General features: G+C 34.6%; 1 protein-coding gene and 1 long non-coding RNA gene across 2 annotated transcripts in view; both read left to right on the forward strand.

The window, feature by feature from the left end:
* The first annotated feature begins 241 nt into the window (after nt 1-241).
* The window catches only part of LOC123661384 (follistatin-A), a 42,658-nt gene continuing 15,468 nt past the window's right edge, over nt 242-27,431 (forward strand). The window contains exons 1-2 of the mRNA XM_045596349.1: nt 242-482; nt 27,161-27,352. Of these exons, the coding sequence (XP_045452305.1) occupies nt 242-482; nt 27,161-27,352 (433 nt within the window). The remainder of the gene's footprint in view (nt 483-27,160; nt 27,353-27,431) is intronic.
* LOC123661724 lies at nt 16,767-18,439 on the forward strand. The gene is made up of 3 exons (XR_006744389.1): nt 16,767-16,906; nt 17,579-17,708; nt 17,825-18,439. It is a non-coding gene; the product is annotated as an uncharacterized LOC123661724 (long non-coding RNA).

A 27,431-nucleotide genomic window follows, 5' to 3' on the forward strand; every position in this document is an offset into this window, starting at 1 on the left:
CATAATATTTATGAAATGAAGCGGAATAATTGGGGATGATTCGTGCAGGGTCGTCAACGCTGCACCCTCAGGGTTGTAGTGTCCGCAGCACATTCCGAGGAGGCGGAAGGCCGCGGGACGCGCGGTCGACGACTCGCGCCACGCCGCGCCGCTGCACTTGCACCTCGCCGGCGGCCTGGCCGCGCTCTCAGTCCGCGTCGACTCTCCGATGGGGCCACACCGATGGTAAGCCGGGCGTCGGATGCCAGACGCGTCTCTCGGTGCAGCGAGCGGCACGCGTGGCGCGCGGGTGTGCGCGCACGTGCCGCGCCGGCACACGCGGTGGCGCGCTCGTCGCGCGGCGCGAGTGGCTCGCAGTACCGTGCCGGCGAGCGAGGAGCGCAGAGCGCCGCACGCGCCGGCATGCGACGCTAGCGGGAGCATGCGGCTGCCCCTGCTGCCGCTGCTCGTGCTGCCCCTCGTGCTCGTGCGCCCGGCAGCAGGTGAGAACTGACGATTTTTCTTATTCGATACCCCGTCTATATTATTTACAAAATTACGAGCGACCGCAATGTCTCACTACGATCCCGAAATTATCGGTCCCGGCTTCTCGGTAACGATAATTAATTGAAATTAATCATCCACAAACAAATGTGATAATTTCGGTGGAGTCGCTCGACCGGTAGAGCGGCTCCCGTTTTGCAGTTTGCGGCGAGCGGTTAAAAACTTCTTAGTATACGATTGATAAGCGTAAAGTGTTCGTATTTCATCGTTACGGTGAGTTATTTTTATTTTTCTCCGAATAAACTGTGTAAATTTATTAAAATTCACGTGACTTTTTCGGTGACAGTTTATGTCAATAAGAAACTTGGCAAACAAACTTTACAAAGCAATGCCCCTTAATTGTTTGGCCACAATTTGTTATGTGTTTTATGTTTTATTCCACAAAGTTTTAAATAAACAACTTCACACCGCCGTAGAGTAATAAAACGATGTACACACATAATTAACACCCGTATTGTTTTTTTAACGACCTGTCGCATTTTTCTCGAGTAGAAATTACACTAACATTTTGTCATTCCTTTTATTTATATATAACGTGTATCGATTGTTAACTGAAAATAAAATAATCTAATTGACGTCCTATTTTTATTTTTATTTTATTTTGATAACGACCGGAAGACAGAAAATGCGTACTAAATACACAAATAGTGTTAGTGGCCAGTCAACAACCGACGCGAACTCCGCGCTTTACATAAAACTACTATTTCTAGTTGACAAATAACGTTACTCAAACATAATACAATACTCCATTGTTATTTATTTTTTCAGTCAATATAAGTTCATATACTATTTTTTTTAGATAAAACGTATTTTTTTTTAATTTAACCAAAAAATATATATATTTAAAGCGAACTTGTAACTATATAATTTTGTTTACCTATCAAACAGATGTTTGTTGGTATTTAGTTTCCCATAGTTTACTTTTCCAAACAAAATAATTTGGCATAAATGATTTTTTATGTAAAAAATATTGTTTAAACTATGTTACTAGAATAAAGTACTAAAACTACACAAATTCACTTTTAAGTACCTACTTAAGTTTTGTACACACGTAACTACTTTTGGAAAATTTGTCATTTCCCGAGAAGAAAAAAAAAAAATTCTAATTTCTTTAAAATGTAAAATTTGTCACGAAATTATTTTAAAAATATGTAATATCCAACAAAACTTTTTTTTTGTCGCTTAAAAAAATTTAAGTGTTGAAAAATTCCTATTGAATCTAATTTAACAACAACAATAACAAGAAATTTAATAGAATACATCACACATCACTTCAGCTTATCGCAGTCCACTGCTGGACATAGGTCTCCACAAGTTCGCGCCCGATATTATGGTGCGAACTCATGTGTTTTGCCAATAGTCACTACGCGAGACAGGCGATATACGAATACATTACACGAATGATAGAACATTAGGTACAAAGGTACACATAGGTACAAAGAGTCATTCATTTCATGAAGCCTTTATTTTTCTGGTATTATGTGCATATTGCAGTTTTTATGGCCAGCTCGTTATTTTTTTTTTTTTTTTTCATTATTTGACACCATTTTAATTTTTCATGAAATAGCTGTTATTGTGTTTTTTCAGTGTATTAATTCAGCTGAACGGTTGAACTAGGAAAATCCCTGACCACGCTAATTATGTTTAAAATTGCTATTTTCATTGAAATACTGAAAACTATAATTATACCGTGATTACAGTATATTCTTTGATAAAAAAAAAAACAAGAAATAAAAAATATGTGGACGTATATTAAAACGTAATTACTAAATTACTAAATATACTGAATAACGAGCGTCATGCTGTGACTAGCGTTCTTGTATGCATTCACGTAAGTTTATGAATGTATAAATATATGAAAATTATAACAATATTTTCATTACACACGGGGGTTAATCTGATAGGTCATGTTTTGTATGGTAATTCATTTTCAATTAAAAACTCGTAAGGAATTTTATCGATATAAATTTAAGTAAAAGTTTGGTACGAAAACATAATTATAATATATCTCATACACGAGTATTAGACGTGACTGACAAATATGTTGATCCCCAGTCATATTTTAATGTTTAATAATAAATAATAAATAAGTAATTTTATTACCTCACCTACCAACTACTGACAAAGTAGCCGTATGAGTTGATAGCTATTTAATATAAGAGCTTAAACACATACAACTCGTTTTAAGAAACATACAAATTAAAAAATCCTATTAATAATAGCATACATCATATTAAATACAAGTACCATTTAAAAGGTAACATCACGTAATTTTTGAGCATGCTGATCGTCAAAATAAATGTAACATTTAGAACTTCAATATCGATTAATAATGAATCACAAAATTATCATAATTAGTTTTAAGTTATATAGAATATAATAAACTAAAATAAAAATAGGTAAAAAAACTTTTTAAGTTAAACGGTTTTATGTTAAACATACATTGCAATGTTTAAGATAAATGTACTAAAAACCAAAAAATAATAAAATAGATACAGTCGTGGGAATTATAAACATATGCATAGACTAGACTAAAATAAAACCGTGGGGCACGTCAATTGTCTACAATCGTTGATTAAAATGTTTGTTTTGTAATGTTACACTATAATTATGCAGTTGTTCAACCGACAAAGATGGACGTGTGATAAGTAGGCCTTGAATGTGGAAACAAGCTAGCAAGCTCGATTATAAGCGAGTTTTAGGGTTTCATAGTGGTGAGCGAGTAGTACTTTTATCATATGTTTTGTCGATTAAAGACAAACTACGAGCAGTGAAACGATTCCTCGCCAGCCAGCAGTGTGAATGTCCAACGATAAACTAGTTGAAACATCTCTTTTATTTACATGGAATGTATGTAACTATTGGAATTTCCATGAGCAAGAAAATAGTAATTTCCTCACCGTCTGCGGGCCAACTGCCTATTTTAACGACGAATTAAACGATTCTTCTATCGCACATTAAGTCGATAATTTGTAGACAATTGACGTGCCCCACGGTTTTATTTTAGTCTAGTCTATGCATATGTTTATAATTCCCACGACTGTATCTATTTTATTATTTTTTGGTTTTTAGTACATTTATCTTAAACATTGCAATGTATGTTTAACATAAAACCGTTTAACTTAAAAAGTTTTTTTACCTATTTTTATTTTCTAGTTTTTAGTTTTTATTTCGCATTCTGTTTAATTCATTTAGTGCTTCATTATTGCAAGGCCCATCTTAAATATTGAGGTTGTATAGTGCACTGTATTCTTCTTGTCAAGCCCTTTTATTTGATACCCATATTGGTGGGATTGATAAAAAATTGTTATCAGACATTTGGTAGCGGCGGCCAGCTTAGATTTCAATTTTGCATAGTAAATTGTATTCTACTTGTTGAGACCTTTCATTTGATACCCATGTTGATGGGATTGATAAAACCTAAGTTATCCGCCATTTTGTAGAGGCCGCCATCTTGGATTTTAATTTTATATAGTGCATTGATTATACTGGTTGAGCACTTTCATTTGATACCCATATTGATGGGATCGATAAAACCTACGTTATCCGCCATTTTGTAGCGGCCGCCATCTTGTATTTCAATTTTTTATAGTATATTGTATTCTGCTTGTTGAGCCCTTTCATTTGATACCCATATTGATGGGATTGATAAAACCTACGTTATCCGCCATTTTGTAGCGGCCGCCATCTTGGATTTAAATTTTTTATAGTATATTGTATTCTGCTTGTTGAGCCCTTTCATTTGATACCCATATTGATGGGATTAATAAAACATAAATTATCCGCCATTTTGTAGCGGCGGCCATCTTGAATTTATAATGATAATGAATAAACATAATTGTATTGTCACCAAAATCCAAAGTGTATACAAAATTTCAGATTAATCGGTTGACAGGAAGAGGGTGAAATTTGAATTACTAAATTTGACCCAAGAATAAATAATAAAAAATAAATAAAACAAACGGGGTGAGCTAAATAAAACCGTTTAATAAAACTACCAATATTTACATAAAAACTTTTTGGAAATCAGTTTCACGAACTATCTGAAATAAGAATTATAAGAATTAATAAACGCTTCACACTCAAAATATAAAATAATAACTAAAAGTTATATAATCTATATATCTTTAAAGTTTCCCCAGCATCAAAACTAATACTCGATTGCGTACTAAGTTGAGCCTATTCTTAAAAAAAATGTAGTTTAAAATAACAATAATAATTGTGTTTGCTCGCAAATGGAAAAAAACCGACTTCAATTACATCGACAAGTAGACGAAAAAAATTAACAAACCCACTAGTCGTCATTACGATTTTCGAGGGTTTCCCTCGATTTTTCTGGGATTCCATCATCAGATCCTGGTTTTCTTATCATGGTGCCACACTTGGGATATCGCCTTTCCAAGAAAAAAAAAAAGATTTACAAAATCGGTTCATAAACGACGATATATACATATATATATACTAGCTGTGCCCGCGGCTTCGCCCGCGTAGAAATCAGTGTGTCACAAAGTTTTCCCGGCAAACTTCCAGTGAAACTATTATCAAAATCGACTTAGCCGTTCCGTAAACCTTTCTCTCGAAGCCCTCTCTCCATTGGTGAAATCGCATGAAACTCCGTTCAGTAGATTTTGAAGGAATCTATCACATATACTTTTGGGGACTTTGTTTTATAATACACTAACTGTCGTCCGCGACTACGTCCGCGTGGTTATGAAGATATGCATTACTATTAAGATGTTTAACGCTAATTTTTTTTTTATTTCAGTCACTTGAAATGCTTATCAAACTGAGTAACTTTTTAAAAGGCACAATTTATTATAATGTAATAGTTATTTTTATAAAACCTCTCTATACACCACATTTTTAGTTTTATTTTCAGGCTGTATATGTTTCATACAAACTATCAACCCTAATTAAACCCTCTTAGCGGTGGAATATCGCAAAATCCGTTCTTAGCGGACGTCAACTAACTATAATCTACCTCCCTGCCTCATCTTTGTCCATCCTGGATGGATGGAACATCCAGCGGTTATTGAGTTCTCGTGATGAGTGAGTCAGTGACCTTTCTCTTTTATATATATAGATTACGATGCATTATTTGGACATCTTCTCGCTATCTATAGAGCATACATTTTAAATTTCAGGTCTCTTACTTCAAAAACATAAGACTTTCATACAAACTTCCAACCCCCGTTTTGCCCCCTTAGGGGTCGTGTTTCGTAAAATCCGTTCTTAGCGGATCTCTACGCCCTATAAGGAGCCTTCCTGCCAAATTTCAAGTTTGTAGGTGTTATAGTTTCGGAGATTTCGTGATCAGTGAGTCAACCTACCATCCCCTGTTTTAACCCCAAAAAGGGGTTGATTTCTAAAGATGCATTATTTGGACGTCTTCTCATCATTTATAGAGCATACATTTAAAATTTCAGGTCTTTTACTTCAAAAACATAGGATTTTCATACAAACTTGCAACCCCCGTTTTACCCCCTTAAGGGTCGAGTTTCATAAAATCCGTTCTTAGCGGATCTCTACGCCCTATAAGGAGCCTTTCTGCCAAATTTCAAGTTTTTAGGTGTTATAGTTTCGGAGATTTCGTGATCAGTGAGTCAACCTACCATCCCCCGTTTTAACCCCAAAAAGGGGTTGATTTCTAAAGATGCATTATTTGAACGTCTTCTCATCATTTATAGAGCATACATTTAAAATTTCAGGTCTTTTACTTCAAAAAAATAGGATTTTCATACAAACTTGCAACCCCCGTTTTACCCCCTTAGGGGTCGAGTTTCATAAAATCCGTTCTTAGCGGATGTCTACGATCTATAAGAAGCTTACCTGCCAAATTTCAAGTTTGTAGGTGTTATAGTTTCGGAGATTTCGTGATGAGTGAGTGACCTTTCGCTTTTATATATATTATAGATTATATACGGTCGAATTACCTCCTCCTTTTTTGAACTCGGTTAGAAATGGCTAAAAATTTTAAAATTGATATAATACACAAAAGCACAGTATACAGACATTCTATTAAATAAAACATTAGCAGTAATTAAATTATAATTAATATATCGCAAATCGAGTCCAGGTATTATATTAGACATTTCGAACGACTCTCACAATTTACAAAACTTGTCAGAATACTTGACCAAGATTTATTTCTTTGCCGACAATACTTCAAACGCCGATGTAAACTAACCCAATTACCTAATTTCTACGGTAATTACTGTGTCTAATTTAAAATAATTTATCTATAAATACAACTTAATAAGGGCTGAGCGGATGTCATGCGAAATAACCGTCAATTAACACCTTGATATATTCGTGGCTAGCAAATTACATGTAATCTGCATACTATAAATATTTTTACTAGACTGTTTATTGAATGTTTCAAAGACAAACCTGTTAAATTATTGGATAATAATGAACATAAAATTGTATTTAATTCACTACCTATCAATATAAGTATTTAAATAAAAAATGCCGTTGATTTTTATATTTCGGTTATAAAAAAAATCATCTTACCGTATTTGAATAGTATATGGGATATCTCATGAAAATAAGTATTCACTAGAAAACTTTTTTTTTCCTCTTTAAATATATTTTGCAGACAGATTACACGAGATGTAAACATGATGCACATTTTTTTTTTACATTTCTTACACACATTTTCTATTACATTCCTTCCTCGTGATACGTGCTGAGACCAACAGTGAGACAATCGTTCAAAAATCTTTAAACGGAATACTTTAGTTTTTATAATGATTACCACAGTTGCCACTGATATCCACGAAAAGTAAATGCTTATCAAGAGTTTGTATATTTCTTTGGCAAGCCTATAGATAAGGGATCCATCGATACGTACTTCAGCCGATACGATACGTGATAAGATATAAAAAGCTGTCGGTTTAGAAATAGACGAAATTACTCATAATTATAATAATATTTAATGTTTAAAATGGTACTGATTAATATCCAATCAGAGATTAAAAAATAATAATCATTAAAATTCAATTTGTGAGATTTTTATTCAGGAAACGATCTGTTTCGAGGAGACTTGCTGTCAAGAATAGTTTTTAAGATGCGACAGAACTCATTCGGAAATCTCTACCACTCGTATGATAACGAAGTAATTATATAGTATTTAGTGAAAAACTGTCACTTCACAATCACAACCACAAAGGAATGAAAATTATTACAATCACTTCAGTCTGTAATAACCCACTGCTGGGCATAAGCCTCTTTCCCCTTTCGACAATAAATATTTGTATAAACACCAATATCCACTCCGAGCGGGAATTGAAGCCGCGGTATATAGGCGCCGCCAACACAGCCAACGCACCATTACATCAGAGCGGTCGTTAACAGCAAAAGCAACAAGTAGGTAACTAGCGAAATGGAATGGGCTACGTGACATGCAGCGTATGTCAAAGAAAGAATATTACGTTATATATGGCGCAAAATTCAAAATGTTTCGGTGCATCGACAAAATTAATAAATATCGCCGATTCCGATATACCTATCGGACAACCCGCGATATCGCCAATACCTAATATATCTGTATCAGTATCGTCATCAGATGCATCCCTACTGTAAATTAAACAGCTCAATATAGGTAGATACAATAATTTAATAAAGGTGCAATAACATTTATCTTAAAAACCTTTTGCAATTGTATTTTTATAATACTTAATTCAAATACGGTAAGAGATCTTTGTTTTGTAATGTTATTATTATTATTATTATTTTTTTTTTATATATTTCTGACGACTACTTCTTACATACTTGTAAAAAAATCATATTAAATATAATAAGATTTTTAAATGGATAATTACCGTAATAAAATCTCTACCAACCTTCAATTTTATTTTGTGCATCGTTAAAATATCGTAAAAAAATTAAAATTAATTCGATTCCTTGATATGCATCTTCGTAATAATATCCGTTGCCACTAGTGGCCGTGCTCAACAGTGTATATTGATTTAATTATAGAATGTAGTGTTATTTTTAAGCGAAGTACAAATAAACTTTTATAGCTACTTATGAATTATAGATAATATAGACAGATAATATTTTTTAAACAATTGTCTGGTTAACTTCAATCGAACACTTCCCTCCTCCTTCATCCTCGTTGACTTGAATGTACCTTTTTAATAACTAAAAGACTTGATATATTAGATCCTTGAGTAGTTTTATTCTTTAAATAGGATTTAACAGTTTGGAGCCAACCACAAAATATAACTTGTTAAAAAAACATTAAATATAGTGTTTAAAATAGAAATAATTATTACTCATTTTGTTGTTTGTTAAACTAGTTAATTTATTAACTCTGCTTTATTTTCAAGATATAATTGTGGAAAACATAACGATTACATTATATTTCAAATGTGTATACTATATGCTTTTTTATACTATGTTCACAGTACCTGGCACTTATAAAGACATCAATATCTCTTAGTTTTACCTTTTATACGACTAATGGTCTCAGAGGGCTATAACTGCATAGAAGTTATGCAGTAAGAAAATAAATGAAGTAAAAATGAACGGAAACGCGCGTCGCATAGTATCCCAAGCGGTCATTAGGTGCTCATAATAACGACTGTTACCGCAAATTGCAGTTTTTAGAAAAATCTACACAAACAAAGGTCATCATAAACATATCACTTTAATTAAATTTATAGTAATTTTGCAATTTACCGTCTCTTTGAAAAAAACATGTTAATTGTCCTAGACAAACTGTCATGCAGCTTGGCGGGTTAAGAAATTGTAAAAGTTGATCCAAAAATAAAAAATTCATTCATTTGTTTAGTGAAAATCCTAAAACCTTTCCGTATACTTTTAGAGCTCAAGTATTTTTATCGTTGTTTGGGGCAAGCGCATTTGCATGTGTAAATAAATATTAAAGAGCCGGGTTGTCCGGTCGAAGCGGCCGGCGCCGTGATGATTCGAGAGGAATCTCATATCAGACTAAGCACCTGCGGGTTAATGATGCTCCTCATCTGCTATCGATATCGATACATCTATCAGGTATAATTAATTGACTTTTTTTTTGCAAAACAAAATGCAAAATAAAAATCATTTCATGTGGTGTCCGGCTGGCCCTTTTAACGGTTGAATCTTATGAAATGAGAGATGCTAATAAGAGAAATAAATATGTCTCTACCTTTATTTATTTATAAAAAAAACACTTATTTTAAAAAAAAGTTAAGGCACTAATTAAATAGTAATAATAAGGAAAAAAGAACTTGATAATTTAAAACGCATATATTTTTATAGTATTTTATACGTGACTGCGATACATTTAGTTTACCAATATGCATATTACGTCGCCGCTAACGGGTTTATTGCTTTGGAATGAACTCGACCGTCTGCATGCCAAACTGCGATTCCTGGTGATCGCCCCTTTGAATTATGCGCACGGGCACGCTTACGCGTCTGCATTCAATCGCTTAACGAGATTTATGTGTGGAACGCTCGGTCAACACATACAAATGTTTCCTTGAATTTTGAATGTATACTCGAGCTTTGACATTTGTTTACGATTATGTTCGATCTTATTTCAATGGATGTTTCAAAATAACTTTATAGATATCCGTTACCTTACTTCAGAAATAATCTTTAAGTAAATCTTGTCGATACTTCTTTGTCGACGCAGGAACGTCACTAACTTGAATGCACTGGCAGACTACTGTTCGACACAGACTACACACATACAACATAATTTTTGCAAATACAGTCAGTACTGAAATATGCAGTAAGTGTAACGGGAATATTTAACTTATATTATTCGTCCAAAAAATGTGTATAAAACCAATGTAGGTACATCCTTTTTTACAGTGAAACTATTTACAGTCAAACATTCATCATCATCATCATCATCATTTCAGCCGATCACAGTCTACTGCTGGACATAGGGCTCCATAAGTTCACGCCAAAAATGGCGTAAACTCGTGTGTTTTGCCCATAGTCACCACGCTGGGCAAGCGAGTTGGTGACCGCAGGGCTGGCTTTGTCGCACCGAAGACGTTGCTGCCCGTCTTCGGCCTGTGTATTTCAAAGCCAGCAGTTGGATGGTTATGCCGCCATCGATCGGCTTTGTAAGTTTCAAGGTGGTAGTGGAACTGTGTTATCCCTTAGTCGCGACGTCTTACGACACCCACGGGAAGAGAGGGGTCAAACATTAACTACTATTGAATTTTTGAAAAATTTAAGAGGAGAATATCAATAAAAATCTTACTCTCGCGTCTGTGGTCGTGGTCTATTTATTTTAGTTTTTAAAGCTTATAAATACATTGTGCTGACGTGCTTGTAAAGGTTAGATAACAAAAACGTTTAGCAAAAAGTACTCCGTTAAAATTCATAACGTCAGTCTTATTTTTTCAACAATAGCAAAGTCGTTACAAAATTGAAAAGTTCCTAAGGTACCGATACAACTTTTTAGTAAAAAATGTGTGCGTGTACTAGTGTACACACGTAAGAAGTAAAACTTCTTTATGACCTTATTTTTCGAAAAATGATCTACTATATGCAACTTTACAGAAATTGGTTATTAAAGTTAAATTAGATAAAGTTTAAGGCTTTTACTATCATAGACATGAATACAAATAATACAATTATTTCATTTTACCTTATTACTACTAAAATTATTACAGCATTTCATTAATTGTAATAGAATTATTACTATCATTGTTATCGTTATTATATATATATATATATATATATATTATTAATGGCTTATGGTAACTGAAATATGAAATATATTGTTTACATTCCACAAGATTTAGTGACCGAGTAAAAACTCCATTCGAATCAACCGTGGTAGGGACAAGAAAAAGATGGCGCGTAACGGAAAAATGTGATGCGTAACCGAAAAATATGACGGTAATTTTTTTTCCAACGCCGATAAAGAAGATTCACTTCAAAAATTTAAAAATAAAATTTGTAAAATAACTTTAATTGTATAATGGAAATAAACAATAACATAACAGTAAATGTCTTGTCCATATTTTCAGATAATAATTGTGTAGAATAATTACCATAGAGAATAATATTTCTTGAGGAATTGAAATGAAATACATTCTAAACTTTTTTAAGCATTTTACGAAGGCGAAGCTAATTCTCTGACAAATAAGAAATGAACTGTCAAATATGTTTAAAGTCACGATACCACACATTTTGATTCATCACGTCCGCTTGTTCTAAAGAATTTATTGGCAAAACCTCAGAAATTCACACGATTCTATGCCATTTTTTTTACGTGAGTGTCATATCAAATAGTCGACAAGATTATAGACATTGGTTTATTTTTGAATAAGTAACATTTTCTTTATATGAAAAGACAACTGTTTCCTTTTTGTCACTAATAATTATTTATTATTGGGTTTTTAATAATCTAATATTACATTTTCAGATTATATTATTTAAACATAAGATTATTTATCTCGCTATTGAAACATATACACATAGATACGGTTATTAGTCGTTAATAATTAGTCAATTAACCAGACTTATGAAATAAGTTGTTAATTCGCCTGTTTGTCATTTCTACCAGGCAATTAACATTATATTAGTCGTTTAAAAACGTTCACCGCATTCCATAATTTGAACAGATTCATTTTAATAATAATCAAACGGCTAGACGGCGAGTTAACTTATTATGCAAAATTTAGTCCAGACACCTGCTTAATCATGTCCTTCAATGTCCCAGAACCGAAAACTAGGTCGCTCGAAGGCTGGCAGACGATCACAATTTTAAATTAGGGACTCCAACTTTAGAGGAGACAATTAATGCATTTCATTACAAGTCGTCCCTTGGTAACAGCGTGGACGATTTCGGACGTTCGATTTCTGAAAAAGTCGTCGTAAACTTTTTCTGGTCTCATATTTTAAGTCAGTATTTTCATTGAGCCGATCGACTTTTATTTTAAACGGTACGATGAATTTTTTGCATTAAACTCAGTTGTAACGAGAATTGCTGAGTAATGTATCTTATTAAATACCAGTTTTATTTATCAAATTTTAAAATCCTGCTGTATATCCGTGTGATACGTTATTTGTTTCTTTTTATTTGATGTTGTTTATTTATATTAAAGTAAACGACTAACAGTGGCGTCGATAGATAAACGTTCGCGTCGATTTGTCAATCATCAGCGCTTCAAAGAGTAATATTGTTTTGACAAAAATCACACGGCATCTACCACAAGTTATTTGTTTATAGTATAGAATCAAAATAAGCAGTGCGTATAATGAGCTGGACGGTTTTAGTACTTTCTATTCTGGGGTCATTCATGATCACACAAATATCGGTGGTGACAGAAACGAACTGCTATCTATTTGCGTCTCATCCGTATTCGAATGATGCTCTGTTTATTCTCCGCTCCCGTTTTGAATTTGTTTTGTTAATCTGTTTTGCTCCCAAACAATAGACAAAATAATTTAAATTGCAAATAATTAAGCGGGCACTAGTATATCAAGGCGTGAAGGAAAAGTGATTGTAAAACCAGTTTGGATCTACCATTTTAAAGTTTTGCATTTATATAATGAAAATGATAATACCTAGAATATTACTAACAGTATATTTTCACATTTTTCCTTAACACTTTTTTTCGAGGAATTTTAAGATATAAACATAATCTCTACATAATACGGGCAGAAAAATGTAAAAACTTTCATCATCATCATCATCATCATCATCAGCTCACGGACGCCCACTGCTGGGCATAAGCCTCCCCTAAAGCTTTCCACGACGATCGGTTCTGCGCAGCACGCATCCAGCAACTTCCCGCGACCCTGACCAGACCGTCCTTCCACCTCGTGAGGGCCTGCCAACGCTGCGGCGCCCGGTACGCGGTCGCCACTCGAGAACCTTTCTGCCCCATCGGTCATCGGTTCGTCGAGCTATGTATCCTGCCAATTGCCACTTCAGCTGTGCAATCCTTCGAGCAAAGTCGGTTACCTTGGTTCTCCTGCGGATCTCCTCATTTCTGACATTGTCACGTAGGGAAATACCGAGCAATCCTCTCCATCGCCCGCTGAGCGACTTTAAGCCTTCTTATGAGGCCTATATTTAGCGACCACGTCTCGGATCCATATCACTGGTAACACACACTGGTTGAAGACTTTCGTCTTCAGACACTGCGGAATATTGGACGCGAAGATTCTCCGTAGTTTCCCGAACGCTGCCCATCCGAGTTGGATTCGACGAGAGATCTCGTTCTCGAAGTTGGACTTACCTAGCTGTATTGACTATCCGAGGTACACGTAATGGTCAACAACTTCGACAACAGTGCTCCCAATGCGAACTGGAGCGGGTGCGACATGGACGTTCGACATAATTTTCGTCTTGTCCATGTTCAGTTTAAGACCCACCCTTTGTGAAACACTGTTGAGATGCTCGAGCATTGTTTTCAGGTCTTCCAAGGTCTCAGCCATAAGGACTGCGTCATCGGCAAACTGGAGGTGGATAAGGTACTCGCCATTGATGTTGATGCCGAATCTTTTCCAGTCCAGAAGCTTGAAAGCGTCCTCCAACGCAGTGGTAAACAGCTTCGGGGATATAACATCCCCTTGCCTCACGCCTCGCTGAAGTGGTATTGGCTTCGAGCTCTGGTCCTGCAATCGGACCAACATTGTGGCGTTAGAGTATAAGTACCTCAACACCTCGACGTACCTGCAGTCCACTTGGCACCTCTGGGGAGCCTGCAGCACAGCCCATGTCTCGATCGAATCAAAGGCCTTCTCATAGTCCACAAACGCTAAGCATAATGGCAAGTTATACTCCTCGGTCTTCTGTATAACCTGCCGCAGCGTGTATATGTGGTCTATGGTGCTAAAGCCTTTACGGAACCCGGCTTGTTCGGGAGGCTGGAAATCGTGAAACCTGCGCGCGAGACTTTAGTTTATTTTGAAACAATTTTATTTTTATCAAATAATAAAAAAATTCAAGTTTTACTTTTATATTTTTGTTCTTTTTTTATATAAAGTGATATTTTATAGCATATAGGCAGATTTATATAGATTTATAGCAGATAGTGGCAACATTAAAAAATGTTTCATTAAAATTCCATTTTTTTAATTGTTCAATTAATATGGAATGTAATGAAAAACTGCTGCCGACCATAGTTTGTTGGGCTTAAATTAAAATAGTTTTGCAACAAAAACACCGAAGCATGTGGGTTCAACGAGATCCGTGTTGCTTCCAATATGTGGCGCCGAAATTAACTGAATCGGCGGAGGCGAACTTATTATTATCTTATATTATCTAATTATTAGAAATCTGTTACTTCTTAAATATTCTAATTGTTCTTAAGCGTTAAAAAAATAATTCTATTAAATCTACGTATTATATATTATATACTTTATTCTTGTAAAAGATTAAGTAACGTTCAAATTCGGCCATTATTCATTCTTATTTTAATCTTTAACTTTTTTAAACCGCTAAATGTTGTGTTTAAAATAAAATGTACATAAAATGTGTATTGATATTTTACTTCCTATACATTTTAAGGGTATTATTTAGAATTTTAATAATAAGTACGGTACTTATATAAGATGTGATCGGCGCACGAGTCAACGTCCGCTTGTTCCCGCGTAAATCGCTATTCAATTTAATTTGCATTTTTACCGCTGACCATCACTACGACACACAGTCTTATACAGTAAAATCGTGAATTCTTGATTAATAGGTAATTGTAACGTGTTTTTATTACTCTATTAAGTTGCGTTATCTGATCTGATGTTAGATTGTAGTTTTAAAAACAAAAAGTTAGTCTTCTCTACGCAAACTACATCTTAAAACTTTTATAAAATAGTATTAACATGTTTTTATAAAAATATAAGAATGCTAATAACAATATTTATTCATTTCAAATCATTAATACATGTTTTACGTTTTTATAAACTACTTTGTCTACAAACTCTATGGATAAAGTTTTGTAGTTAGGTACCTAAATATGCAGATATTCTATATACATATTTACGTCGATAAATTCATTCATACGATGGATAACGTTTATTTCTAAAAAACGAGTGTGCTTTAGACCACACGATTGAAGTAAAACTTCTTTAGCTCCTACAGTAATATACGAAACGTAGGTCTGTCTCTTTCTATCTTCACTAAATTATATCTCCCTCTCAACTTCAGTTCGCCTGGCCAGATGACACTTTTCGTAACTTTCTCGTCACGCATTCACCAGCTTACTCCCCAAATTATGCGTGCGTAAAGAAGTTTTACTTCAAAAATGCGTCGTCAATGCCTAAGGGTAACGGTCGAGTGAAACGTTACCGGCGCGGGCGACGCGGAGGTGGCCGGTCAGTTAGTGAAATAGTGTCTGGTTGGCGTCTAGCGAGCTCTGACTCATCGTCAGCGCTGGAATCTAAACGATTACACGCATCTGTTTGCAATATTACTTTAAGGGGCTACCCGGCCGAATTTACTGTTTTTACATTCCTTATAGTATGCTTGAACGTTGAATAAACAATAAAGTTCTAAAGACAATATTTTAGCTTGATAATTGATCTGTAATTGTGTCTACTGATATATTGAAAAACTTACCTTATCACGAGAAAATGAATTTTTCGTGAACGCTTTTCTCGGTCTAAAATCCGTATAAACTCGCTAATTATGCAACGCATAGACATGAAACTTTAACCAGTAGTGAATAATGCATTACTCTTCAATACTGTCTGCCAATTTTTCAATTAAATAGATAATTTTTGAGAAATCTGTAATATTGAATTTCGTAAGTAAACCGGGCAAGCGGGTGTCTGCGCGGGCGACGAGGAGCATTCGCCTCTCGGCCGTTCTATGAGGATCTTGTGTCGTTTGATGCGACGCGCGCGCATTTATTGTTTATTATTTTATTTTTATTGACCCCACAATTTTGACATTTGTGTGATAGGACACTGTAGACACTTTAGTTTTACAAGTGAACGAAAGGACGCATTTACTTATTTGCTTGTGCAAATACTGTTTATTTAGTTTTATAAGCGAGCGAAAGGACGAAATAACTACCTATTTGTTTACTTGTGCAAATTGAATATGCCGAAAGTATCAAAAGTGAAATGATATCAGCAACAAAGGCTCATGGAAATAAAAATCGCAGTGTAAGTACTTAATTACGTACTGATTTTTTATCGCAATTTTATATTGTATTGTAAGTTTATTACAATACTATAGAACGTATTAATAAAATTAATATAATATCAATTACGCTAAACAATTTATGCGCATAGGAAAATTTACAATATAAATAATCATCTTATTATTTTATTTACAGAGCTCAAAGAAAAAGACAGGTACTACAACAACTCGATGGAAATATAGAAAAGATTTAACTTCAGAAAATTGTCAACTTCGAACTTGCGATGTCACACAGTAAGTAAAATAGGCTAAGAGTCACACCGCATTATTAGACACTTCCTGACTGGGCTTTGCGGACTTGGTGCGGTTATAAAAAAAGTAAATCGTTATGTGAACCCGACTGCTTAAATCGCTGTGAGTGATTTAAAATCAAGTCCAGTACTCAGTATAGGAATCTAGATTGAGTACTGGACTTGTTTATCTTTCTTTTCAGTTTTTATGCAGTCGGTTTTTATTTATTTCTTTTAATTTCCTTTTTTTACTTAGGATTAGTTTAAATGAAAAATGAGTACCTAGCCAGGAAGTGACATTTTAATCGTAGGCATCGATTACGTAATAGTATAAGTTTTGAGTGTTATATGTATGTGTGTATGTAATTAAGTATGTATGTATGTATGTATGTTATATTGTGTATTCTTTTTGTCTTTATTCATACTATCTAATGAAATGACAGACCTACTTATAATCGACGAATAAAGTATTTGTATATGTATATTATTTATGAGTGTATGTTTTAGTGTGTCAAACATACCTATATAGTACCAAAAAAAAAAAATGCAGCAATAAGTGTACTAGTATTTGTTTGCGTGGATGTGTGTGTAGATATGTGTCTTTGTGTTATCTTAATTCAATGTGTACAAAATGTAAAATGTGTTATTATCTTAGTAAATGTATATTTTTTTCTAGGACTACCTTCAAAAAAGTGCCACAAGGTCTAGATTTAATTACGCCTATGGCACATAAGAATAAGTTTGCAGAGTCAACTAATGGGTTTAATTCAACCTATTGTCAGGGATTAGAAAGTGAAGAAAAAGAGGTATTTCCATTTTAGTTATCACTGTATTATTTTACCTTTCACATTTTCTTTCTGGTAAACAAATAAAATATGTGTTCAACTTTTTGTTCTCGATTCAGTTATTTTTTTAATTTCAGTATACTGTTACTACGGAACCGGAAGAAATTATATCCGATAAACACGTCGGAAGGAAGATTGTGGCCATATCTCAATTCACGCAAAAAATTACTCAACTTTTGTAAACATGGCCATCTAGCGTATTCATCGAATGATATAATACTAACAGGAGAAAATCAAAATAGTCTGATATCATTATTTACTTTTCAGTGTAAAATGTATAACGTAACTCTTACAATCGAAAATGATATCTGTGAAGACAATTATTTAAATTTGAATGCATGTGCAGTAGCTGGTACCATCGCAATAGGATGTGGCCGGTCACAACTTGAAGAAGTGTTGTCAGCTATAAATTTGCCTAGTTTCACTGAAAATACATACGACCACAATCACAAGGTTATTGGCAAACATCGTCATCTCATTGAGGTGAAATGTCCCATTACAGCGCATAGAATCGGCATAGACGAAGCTATTAGGAAGAAAAAAATAACCGTCTGGAAAATAAATAAGAATGGTCAATACCACATTAACAAAAATTGGTATTACCAAATTCAAGGTCAATTACATGTAACACAAAGCAAAAAATGTATATATGCGGTATGGGGCAGTGAAAATGAATCCCTTAGAATCGAAATTATTAATAAAGCATAATAAAACAAAAGTTGACAAAATTCTATATTGACTGCATACTTCCAGAACTGATTGATCCGAACACATTATTTAAGAAATATACTCAAATAAAAGCAAAAATGTAACCGATTCATATTTAAAAATAAAAATCACAATTTTAAATCAATGAGTGTATGTTTAATCATGTGTACTCAATATAATAATTGTGTTTGCAGGCAAACGAAAAAAAAACCGACTTCAGTTATATCGACAAGTAATAAAACGCAGGTAGACAAAAAATTAGTCAAGTAAATACGCATTATCAAAGATTACTCCAAAAGTTGTAATCAGATCTCGATGAAATTTAAATGTGACCACATGATAAACATCGGCTTTCGATTAAATCAAAAATTGTCAAAATCGGTACACTAAAAAGTTATGCGGATTTTCGAGATTTCCTCGATTTCTCTGGGATCCCATCATCAGATCCTAGTTTACTTATCATGGTACCACACCTAAGATATCTCCTTTCCAACAAAAAAAAGAATTATCAAAATCGGTCGATAAACGACGAAGTTATCCCCGAACATACATAAAAAAATATATACGGTCCTCCTCCTTTTTTGAAGTCGGTTAAAAAGAGTAGGATTTTTTTTAATTTATTCGGCCCGCTGACTAGTGGTCTCTTTACAATCGACTATTCGGCTAGTCGGCCAAAGCTATAATCAGCACATCTATACTAATTAAATTACTTACCAACAAATAGATATCCAGGTATTTCTTTTTAGTCCATCCCTAATTGCAAATTAACTCTGTAGCGTATTTAAATAATTTGCAAAGTTAGTATTCACATATATTTCAAAGTGAATAAATAAAATATATTTAGGTATTTTAATCTGTTTGCGTTATCAACTCTCGGCCTATAAAATCGATTGATGACTGCGCGTTGTAATAATACGCAACAAATCCGCTAGATGTCGTATTTTTCCTCACGCGCTTAAATACGTAAAAGTTGTCAGGTGAAGAGCGGGAAGGGGGCGGTTAAGCGAGTTGAAACGCGCGAGGTCATTCAGATAGGGTACGCCCTTAACTACGAATATTTCAAATATATGTATGTACGTTATCTTATTTATTTAGATTTATTTATTATAAAACGAGTTTTTATCGTTGCACGAAAACTGGATCAACGATTTTGATTTTCAAATGATACTACGGTTAGGCTTAAATTTCATTGATATTTAATACTATTTTATGTATTCAAAATAGAAAAAATATTAAAATCATTTCCGTTTAGAAATCGTGCAATTACCTATAAACAAACAAATGTTTTCTCTAAGAAATAAAATAATAGTAGCTTTATAATAATGCTCTAAGCATAATGTCGTATATAAACGATGTTTAAAATGTATACTTTTTATCAAACTTTACAAAGCGAGAGAGTGTCTTTGTTTTTCTACGTTAGTCTCGGGATCTTATATTAAAAAGCACGTTTGTCTGGCATGTGGCAACGGTAAAGACCATAAAAATGACGTTTAGACACAACATCAAAACGGTAAACAAAAATGCGTATGAAATTGGAGGAGTATTCTAGTGTAAGTACCTACAATACGCGGGTAAAATAATAACTAGTCGAGCCAGTTTTATTAAAAAAATTAAAGGCAAGGTATCTTAAATAAAATTATTATATGGTTATTAAAAACAAGTTTTACAGTTGTTCCGATCTTTTAACAGCACCGAATATAAATTATAATACATTCAAGAGGATTAAGTTTTTAATGTGGCGCTTACATTTAAACAAAAAAAAAAATATACTTAGCTGTGCGAAATAATTTAAGTAATGATTTCATAAAGTTACTGTTATCGCATTTAATCGTTACGTCAAAGAATCACATTTTGGTATCAAATTTTAGTAGTATATGTAAATGCAATTGTCGGCTTCGCGTCAATTAACTCCTGCAAATATAAAGCGCGACAATTGCAGAGTAAAATAATAAAACCGACAACAAATCGCAGTCATCGCGTGTGTTCATTCAATGAAAATAACCACCATGACGACGTCCACGCTAAGGCATAGACTAGGTGATTATGCGTGGTCAGTCGTAAAAAATAGCACCTAGCTTAATTTTATTTGACAAAATAAAAAAATGCATCTCAACTTTTAAGCTTGCAGTATCAAATAAATTCAACTTCAACAAAATTGAAACTAAACGAACAGGGTCCGAATTCCAGCTAAACTTTGCGTAGGTGTATCACACCTACGCACAGTTCAGTTGTTTTTTATAGATGCATGACTAATAGGTATTAGAAAAAAAAATTAACAAAATTCAAATAAGTCTGATTTAAAACTAACAACGAGGTTCGTCATAAAAAGTTAAATTTAGAACAACAGTTTTATGTAAATTCGGATACCTAAAATATTGACTAAACAACTAAGCAAAACAACTTAGTTCTTAGGCTAAGATTGTATTAATGAAATCATTAAAAATAAAACGATTTATTTTCATCTTTTGAGAAGTTATATCTTGTCCAGAAAAAAGCTGCTGTGTTGAACAATTTCGTAATCCAAGTACATTGTAATTTGGTTGCGGATCGGGGTCAAGTTAGCTTAAATACGGTGTCACGTAAGCTTTCTTTGCGTATTTCTCCTCCATTTGTTCTTGTTTATAATGAGAGGAAAATGAGAAACAAAATGGATTCCCAGATAAATTTGGCGCGGATTTAAGACATGATGCCTTGCACTCGAAACTAGCAGATCTAAAAGTGGTCTTTTTAACCGACTTCAAAAAAGTTACGTACCGATTTTGATAATTCTTTTTTTGCTGGAAAGGAGATATCCGAAGTGTGGTACCATGATAAGGAAACCAGGATCTGATGATGGGATCCCAGGGAAATCGAGAGAAATCCTCGAAAATCAGCATAACTTTTTACTGGGTGTACCGATTTATTTTGATGATTTTTATTTTAATCGAAAGCTGGTGTTTATCATGTGTCAATTTCATTGAGATCTGATTACAACTTTTGGAGTAATCTTTGATAATGCGTATTTACTTGACTATTACGTTGTATTACTTATCGATATAATTGAAGTCGATTTTTTTTTTCGTTTGCCAGCAAATACAATTATTTACAATTGTTTGAAAAGTTTGAATGACATACAAATAGCTTATAAAATCAGTGGGATGATTTAGTAAGTTCGGATATACGAGCACTGGTCTTAGTTGTTGGCGTAGGAAAATCCCTTACTTAATAATATTGAGCGATATGCATATAACCCATTCCCATAGAATCCTATATAAAGCTAAAGAATATTTTGAATACGTTGCAACTGGCTGAATTCTGCTAGAGGCGATCCATTCGTCGCATAAAATAAAAAAAATTAATCGGTTAATTGAATTAACCAATCGATTGTCTTTTACGGGGTGTTTCTACAACGGTATAAATCCCACAAAACGACTCTTATAGACCACTATGCTAAGAGAAACCAGGAAAATACTGGGTCGGTATTTAAGGCCTTATACCTTTACGTATTATATAAGTACATATAAAAATAATATCTTTAAATTTGTCCCGAAATGCACAATTTGCTAAAAGCTTTTAAAAAACTGACTATCAATTTGTATACAATTTGACGTGGTAAACGTTTAGTCCTAAAGTTTAAATGGTGATACGGGTTTTCCGTTTTAATAGTTTTTTAAATATTATATTATTTTATAAGTTTTTATAAGGCGTTTATTTTTCTATTTTATTGTCATTTAAGTAATTCTATATCAGGGGAAAAGTTTTGTCGTATTTTATATAGAAAGTCAAGTTAAGATTTTACGAAATGTATTTACATTAATTATAATATACATATTATTATGTAGTATTTTGTTCAACAAGTTGCCGCCATCTTGTACGTAGTGACAGGATTCCGTGGATGTACAAATTTTGAGACTCATTAAAAAACCGCGACAAGTACTTTTGACATTACTCTCTTAATGTTAACTTTATAATAGCTATAGAATTCTGAAGAGATCAAAACAGATGGGCTATATGGTGGGTGGATTCATTAAGACTTCCCAGTCAAACTTTCTCAATATATGTTGAGTAGTTAAGACGGTAGGGCGTTGTCGTGATGAAAGCCCACAACTTGTCTGTTGATCAATTCTGGTCGCTTATTCTCAAATTCTTGCTTAAGCCTCGTGATCTGTTGACAGCAGATATCCAAATCGATGGTTTTGCGTGACGGTAAAACCTCATAATAAATTATGCCCTTGCAATCCCACCATACACTCACAATCCACTCACATCAATTTCAAAAATCTCAAAAATTATTGCGTGTCAACCCGGATTTCGCGATAGTCTACGCATCTTGACCGACCTTTGACTTCGACCTTTTTTATACGTTATTATCATAGGTGATCCACCTTTCGTCACCAGTGATCAATCTCCTCTAAAATGGTTCTACATATCGCACCCTTAATAAAACAAAGATGTAACTCAAAAATCGCAATTTGTGGGAATTGGCGTTTGAAGTTTAGCACTTTTTCCGCATTGTGTTTGATTAAAAATTACCAATTATTTGTAATGCTTTTAATGACTTTTATTATTGATATCAGTAGTTTAAAGTACAGAGATTAATAGAATAATAGAAAAACAACTGTGTTAAAATCTATAATAGCTGTAAAATGGAGATGAAAAAAAAGTTCCGACTTAAATCTCTTTATGCCAAAAATTACTTAATATTTTAGGTAGTATTTCAAAAAAATTCTCTTTAGTATTAAAACATAACAAAAAGTTTTAAAAATAAATCACAATGTTTCGTTTTATGATTATTTAATTGTAATTATGATGTTGTATGTACTAATGCATCATTTTTTTATAAAACGAAAACTGAAATTTATCACCTTTTTTTTAAATTAAACAAATTTTTATTAATCTTTCGATATTTATATATCTCTTTATGGCTACAAATATTGTTTTTTAAACAAAACAAAAACTATACACTATTATAAGAATTAGGTACAATTAGTCTCTAGTACTGTGTGGCTACGGGTACTGTGTGGCTACGGTACCAAAGAATATAGCCACCCCCTCTCTTCCCGTAGGTGTCGTAAGAGGCGACTAAGGGATAACACAGTTCCACTACCACCTTGGAACTTAAAAAGCCGACCGGTGGCGGGATAACCACCCAACTGCTGGCTTTGAAATACACAGGCCGAAGACGGGCAGCAGCGTCTTCGGTGCGACAAAGCCAGTACTGCGGTCACCAACCCGCCTGCCCAGCGTGGTGACTATGGGCAAAACACATAAGTTCACGCTATTTTTGGCGAAAGCTTATGGAGGCCTATGTCCAGCAGTGGACTGTATAGGTTGTAATGATACACTATTATGTTTATCTTATAACTTTTACGCTCGATACGCTGAAACTTAACAAAAATTGTCCAGGACCAGAGAACAAGACCTATTTCCTTGCGGCGTGGGGTAAGACAGCAAGATGTAATATCACCGAAACTGTTTACCACTGCGCTGGAAGATATCTTTAAGACTTTGAACAAGGCATCAATGTCAACGGTGAATACATCTCACCTTCATTTCGCCGACGATATCGTCATCTTTGCGGACACGCTAGATGAGTTAGGCCAAATGCTAGCCGGTCTAAACGAGTCCTCCCGACGTGTCGTTCTCTGTATGAACTTGGACAAAACGAAAGTTATGTCTAACAACCAAGTCATACCGAGACAGGTATCGGTCGATGGTACCCTTCTCTAAGTTGTTCAGGATTATATTTACTTAGGCCATACTATTAAACTAGGCCGCAACAACTTTGACAAGGAGGCCGATAGGAGAATTCGGTGGGGCTGGGCGGCATTTGGCAGGCTTCGTCGAGTCTTCACTTCGAAGATTCCGCAATGCTTGAAGACAAAAGTTTTCGAGCAATACGTCCTGCCTGTGTTAACATTACCGAGCCGAGACATGGACACTGACGAAGGGACTGGTCCACAAATATAAAGTCCCTCAACGTGCAATGGAACTGGCCATGCTTGGGGTTTCCCTCAAAGATAGGATTAGAAACGAGACTACCGCGAGAGAATGAAAGTAACCGATATAGCCCACAGAATTAGCAAGTTGAAGTGGCAGTGGGCTGGTCATCTGTGGCGCAGGACCGGTGGCTGTTGGAGCAGACGCGTCCTGGAGAAGAGATCGCGTCTTGGCAAACACAGTGTGTGACGTCCTCTGGCCCGTTGGACCGACGATCTACCTAAAATTGCCGGTGTAAGCTGGATGAGGATTGCGGAAAACCGGGATGTCTAGCGCGAACTTGGGGAGGCCTATGTCCAGCAGTGCATTGCAATAGTCAGCCTACTAACTGACAAATATTTGGTTTATTATTGCAGTCAGAGTCAGAAGAACTTTGATTTTCAAACATAAAATTTCTTCTGTTGACAGGCTTATTAAACAACGTATTAAAATCTACAGTGCATCGTCGTCACTCAGGTCGACGTCACTTAGATCTGTGTATTATACTGAAGAAATATTGTAACTGGCCACACTATTGTAATTTCGTCGCTCTCTCAGCTGAATTTGCTCATATTTTGCTCAGTATTTTGTGGTGAATTGGTGTAAGACGTCTTTTCTTCACAATCCGTTTTAAAGTTTTGTGGGGCAGGGTTTTGGGTAGGCATTGAACTATTGGAGCTTGAAAAACTGGATGAAGATGAGCTAGAAGAGCTTGACGATGATGAGCTAGATGAATCGGAACTAGATTAAGATGATCTTGAAGACGAACTAGAGGACTGTAAATGGCTAGTATTATTTAGGTGTCATTTTTCTCGTCAACTCATAAGTGACAGTAAAATATTGAGTCGGTGTCATCATTTTCGTCAGCTCTGCAGTTACATTTTTGGCCTCTGGAGATATATGTATTTTGTTGATTTTCCTCTTCAACCTGCATAACTTCTTTAGTCTAAAATAACAATAATTCATAACACTGTAGTATATTTTAAGGATGAATAATAATCATAATTATTTAACGTCAAAATAGCAGCATTGTTGAATGACAATGATCTATTCAGTCGTTTTGCCATAAAAGAGTAACAATCATCCATCCATACGTCATCCTCATAAACTTTCACATTAATTACAGTAATCAGATGAAAAAAAATTATAACTTATTACACTATTATTATATTACTTAAAAAGCCGACCGGTGGCGGGATAACCATCCAACTGCTGGCTTTGAAATACACAGGCCGAAGACGGGCAGCAGCGTCTTCGGAACGACAAAGCCAGCCCTGCGGTCACCAACCCGCCTGCCCAGCGTGGTGACTATGGGCAAAACACATAAGTTCACGCTATTTTTGGCGAAAGCTTATGGAGGCCTATGTCCAGCAGTGGACTGTATAGGTTGTAATGATACACTATTATGTTTATCTTATAACTTTTACGCTCGATACGCTGAAACTTAACAAAAATTGTGAGCTCTAAGACGACTCCGTTTTCAAAACCTATACAAATAAGCACAACAGTTACAAGTTATTCTTAACTTTTACACGAAAAGGGAATTAATGTTGAAAGTTTTTACTTATCTTTCGTCATTCTAAATAATAAAAAGAAGTAAACAAAAGTGACTTTTATAAATAGCCTTATTTATTACAATAAAGTGATACTTAACCAATTACTCCAACAACTAAGGCATATATTTCAATATAAAACTGAAGTGTTAGGCGTTAACTTTGTAAAATTTGTAAATTTTTAAAACAAAACCGAAGTAAATCCAAATGTTACACATCATTATCAAATGCGTTTTCTGAGAGAATGAAGTATAACAAAAATCATCTTTTTATTTTAAATCCCTTTTAATCTAATATCGAATTATTTGATGTTACTCAAAACGGCAGCACTTTAATCTCCGCTCACTGCCGGTGCATCTCTGAATCACGCCACTTTATAAGAACTGACTTGTCAGTTCCAGTTCATAGAAAAGAGAGCAACAGTCGCGTATCTCTCTGTATCTTATAGTTAAAACGCCGGAGTCGAAGTCTACCTATTCTTTACGCGACGAAGACGGGTTTTCTTGTAAAATCTCCAAATCCACAAATTTTGAGTTACATCTTTGTTTTATTAAAGGTGCGATATAATATTACGTCTTAAGAGAGAATCGTAAATGAATACACGGTCCATTAGGTCTCTTCTCTTAAAATCATTTACGGTTAAGACGACAATTATTACATAATATAAATCAATCGAATCTTTCTTTGAAAGCCTTTTTAACGTAGGTACTCATATTATTAATTTTGTGGTTTTATTACTTTTATACAAAGTAGATATTTGTTGTTTTGGTAGATGAATTGATTCAGCCTGTAACATCCATCTACTGGGTATAATCTTCTTCCTCCACGTAGAAGCAACTATTTGTAACTATTTAAAAAACGTGTGTGTGTCAGCTCCGATTCGCGACTGGAGTTTACTCTTAAAGAACGTCTACCGTGATAATATAAATTAAAATGTTGTATTAAATTAATAAAATTATAATTTATTAAAATACGAGTAAAAAAGCTCTAAAATCAATAATTATAAGCATTAGATATCGGTACAATGAATGCTTGTAAAACAGCTAAAAGCGTTGTAAAACGTCACTCAGCGTACTGAGCGTCGGTGTCGGTTGCTTAACTCCATTTCACACCCCATAATTTTTTCATACCAACAACCTAATATCGATTCATAAGAAGTTAACACCAATATATATATGTTTTTCACTTATGTAGCCGGAATTTGCTGGACGGGAATGGAGCGCGGCGGGCGGTGCAGTTCAGTGGCGGCGCTGCGCGTGGGCCGCGCGGAGTGCTGCTCGGGCGGCGCGCGCGCTCCCGCCGCCTGGAGCCCGCGCGACCTCGACAGCGGAGAGATATTCTTCTACAAAGCTTTATCTGGAGGCGTACCGTGTACAGCTTGTGCTGGTCAGTTCCTTATTATAAACAGGATTCTGGTCTTTTATCAATCACATAAAATAGTGATTGTATTTTTGTAACATGTGAC

This window comes from Melitaea cinxia, chromosome 17 (assembly GCF_905220565.1).
Source record: "Melitaea cinxia chromosome 17, ilMelCinx1.1, whole genome shotgun sequence".
In the NCBI taxonomy this organism is placed as follows: domain Eukaryota; kingdom Metazoa; phylum Arthropoda; class Insecta; order Lepidoptera; family Nymphalidae; genus Melitaea; species Melitaea cinxia.